Raw genomic sequence first — 3,423 nt, 5'->3', positions numbered from 1 at the left:
AGGTTTCATATGGGCGCTAATGCCATAAATGATTCGTTTATCAACAAGTACAACACAATAAACTATGATAAATACTCGTACCAATTGCGATTGGAGGTTTTGGATATTTTGTTGGTTGTTACTTGTTTCGGTTGCACCGAAAGTACCAGTCAAATGATCAGAAAGGAAACCGCCAATTGCTGATTGATTTTGTTGTTGACCTAAAATGAAAATATCCAAATAGTCACAATATATTCAAGTATAAATATTAGTATCAGAAACAAACCATTGTCGACAGCTGATGTTGGCGTCTTTGACTGGAACATGGAAAATGTTTTGGATATTCCGCTTAGACTACTCTTCATGAAGTTTGCAGTGGCTTGTGATGACGATGAGAATAAAGATGATGTACCAGATGATGAAGTGGTGATATTGATTGCGGTTGTTGTTGGTGTGATCTGCTTAGCTATCGGCGTGGTGTTTTGTGTTGTATACGGCGTTGTAGTATACAACATTGAATACGTGGTTGGTGTGGTATATGAATTTGAGTACAAGGTTGAATCTAATGTTGTAGATGCCGTGGTAAACGATGTTGCGTATGATGTTGTGTATGATGTGGAATAGGTCGTAGAATATGGCATGGAAAATGTTGGGGAATATGGGGTTATTAACGATGTGGCATCCGTTATTGGAGGTTCCACAATCGAAGATTTCGTTAGTGAATTATCTGTATCATAAATATCATTGGTGACTGATTTTGCCGCAAAGCAATCATAAGTGCTATTTTCCGGAACGTATTTATCACTAGTGTCATACGTACTATCACTACTATTCAAATTATATCTATAACAAGTGTCATATGTCAATCTGTTATTATTACTTAGATTAATTTTGATATCATTATTGTTAGTTGTATTTGTTATGTTTGTCGTTGAGTACAGCTGTGGACCACTGGCACTCGTAGTTGTTTCTAAATGTTGATCTAAAAGCAAAAATTACAAAGTCTCTTTAGCATACAATTGATAAAATAATATAAAAAATAACAGTGACTTACAACTAGAAGAGGTTATATAGGCTTTTGTTGATAATGCACTGATGTCTGGTAAACGTTTTCCTGTGCTTCTTATTGTTGGCTCGAAATTCGAATTATTAGCACTGGTCGCATCTGTTAAATTCGGAACAGCTGGAATTTGTGGTAAACGTTTTCGACCTATAAATTAAAGACGAAAATCATGAGATCAAATTTGACATATATTTTCTTAAATTTCTACTCACTTGTACTACTAGTGTAGTTTTGATATGAGTCTGTCACTTGGTTGAAATTATTTGTGAGTGAAGATGCAACCGGAACGGCATTGGATATAACGGACATTTTGCTTCGACGATCTGTTGCTGTACTGAACTCCGAGTATACCGATTGGGCGGTTGTGTTAAGGCTTTCGTTTGAATGAAAGATGGGTGGTTCATTCATGCTTTTCGCTGTGTCATCATACGGTTCATATGTTCTCAATGTTGGTGAAAAACTGTAATCGTTATATTGCATGGCTGACATTGCACCACGTCGTTCGAAATCCTCGGTGGAGCCAAACTTTGAGTATTCCGTGTCACTGCGACTCATCAAAGATGCCGGATATTTTGACTTATTTATGGATGGCATCTGTGGCAGTTGCCGTGTATAACCGGCACGTGGTAGTCTTTTACGCGTAGCGCTTACAACTGGTTGCGGCAACTGACGTGTCTTCTTTGATAAACCAGATGCAATCGGTATTGCATCAGTCAACAGCGTTGAAGTTGCTTCTCTCTGTTCGATCACATTGTAGCTTTTAGTCGGAACCTTTGGTAAAAGCTTTCCCTTCGACGGCAAATTACTATTAAAATTAATACTATTCGTATTCCATTGTCTATCTAATCCATAACTATAGTCATATCTATTGACTAATTGTGGTTCATTGGCATTCCTTGTAGGATACAGCGATGTTTCATAGTCGTTCGTTTCTTGATCACCATAAAAATTGTCAAATAATACTGAAGAATGTTGACGTTCTAAACTACGCTTTCGAATTCCTGCAACAAAAACCAAAAAAAAAAAAAAAACAAATCAAAATTTAAAAACACTATTTTAAAATGAATTTATTATTTATTTTACCTGTGTACCCATCTGATCTATCATATCTAGTTTCACTAAGTCCTTTTAAACAACTATTTGTGTTGAACGGCCTACTATTGTACGATAATGGATCACTTTCTTCTTTATCACGAATCGGAGATCGGCTGTCTTCTGGATACATATTTTCAATTTCCATATTTAAGCTAGTAAAGTTGGTCATAGCAGTGTTTGCTGTTGTTGTGTCATAATATCCTAAAATTAATGTATATATTGAAAGATCACCATTATACATTCGTAGAGGTGGTTTTAATTCGATTTAGATACATACCATATCGATCTTCTTTTTCGTACGAGTTTTCACGGGATGTTTCTAATGAGCGTTGTGGTGTCTGTAGATTTCGGTAGTGACTAGCTGATGAGTTTGCATTATGTGTTATTGGATAGTTTAAGTCCGAAGTATAATCACTATCCTCTGAGTAACGAGCTATTTATATTCATTGTATGACGAAAAAAAATTTGATAATTATCTTACTAAGTATAAAGTTGAACGATATACTTACAATTACCTAGGTGTTGCACTTGGCGATATTGTCTATCGTTGGTCATTCTGTTATTTATAAGTTCCAATTTGCGTTGAAAATCACCAGCCTCAGTGTCAGGATCTGAATGATGGTAAAATGATCAAGTTAATCATAAATTTATTTAATGGAATGAAAAGAATGTACAGTGCATTTTTTTTATCTGTAATGTGACGAGGTAGCACCTAAATGTTTGAATATTCAAAAAATACTTTTGGTGTTGCCTGATGGGACCCTAAGCTATTTCGCGTTTAGGTTTCGACAACTGTCAGATCAGTACAGTGTTTGTTGTGCAACCGAAATATGAATTCCGAACATTTTCATTCACGATTTGAAGCAGTATTTCTGCATTTACACCCAAAGGGGCCACAATGGCCGCAGACGAAGGTCGCAAAATACCTTCATAAGTCACCAGGGTTCGTCCAGCACTGGATCCAGCAGTATAAGCGGGAAAAAAATGTGAACGATCAGCCCAATGTTAAGCCAAACCGAGCCTCCTCGCCAAAGCAAGATAAGCGGATAGTTAAGTTGTTCGACGAAAATCCAGGTATGTCATTGAGCCAAGGTGTTGAACGGCTACGCCTACAGTTGGGCATTTTCGGTATCTTATTATTCATCTTATTATCTTATCATTCTAATAAGATCAAACTATATTATTACTTATTATTTTTTTGCACTAATAAGTATAGTAATAAGTATAGTTATTAGAATGTTACGTAGGCGACTATTTAAGTTTCTTCAATATGTATGTTTTAGTAT

At 35.9% G+C, this 3,423-nt stretch overlaps 1 protein-coding gene across 1 annotated transcript; it reads right to left on the bottom strand.

The window, feature by feature from the left end:
• Positions 1-81: 81 nt before the first annotated feature.
• On the bottom strand, positions 82-2,881 carry LOC116339080 (mucin-4-like; the record flags this gene model as incomplete). Its single annotated transcript, XM_031764733.1, has 8 exons — positions 2,812-2,881; positions 2,653-2,748; positions 2,415-2,570; positions 2,126-2,338; positions 1,255-2,043; positions 1,034-1,189; positions 266-961; positions 82-200 (listed from the first exon to the last, which is right to left on the bottom strand). Coding segments are annotated over exons 1-8 (2,232 nt in total), but the record flags the coding sequence as incomplete, so codon positions are not given.
• Between the last annotated feature and the right edge of the window lie 542 nt (positions 2,882-3,423).

This window comes from Contarinia nasturtii, unplaced genomic scaffold (assembly GCF_009176525.2).
Source record: "Contarinia nasturtii isolate CC-2019 unplaced genomic scaffold, AAFC_CNas_1.1 Cnas_scaffold_97, whole genome shotgun sequence".
Taxonomy (NCBI): Eukaryota; Metazoa; Arthropoda; class Insecta; order Diptera; family Cecidomyiidae; genus Contarinia; species Contarinia nasturtii.
The sequence above is the reverse complement of the archived record's forward strand: the minus strand, read 5'-3'. Positions and strand labels throughout refer to the sequence as shown.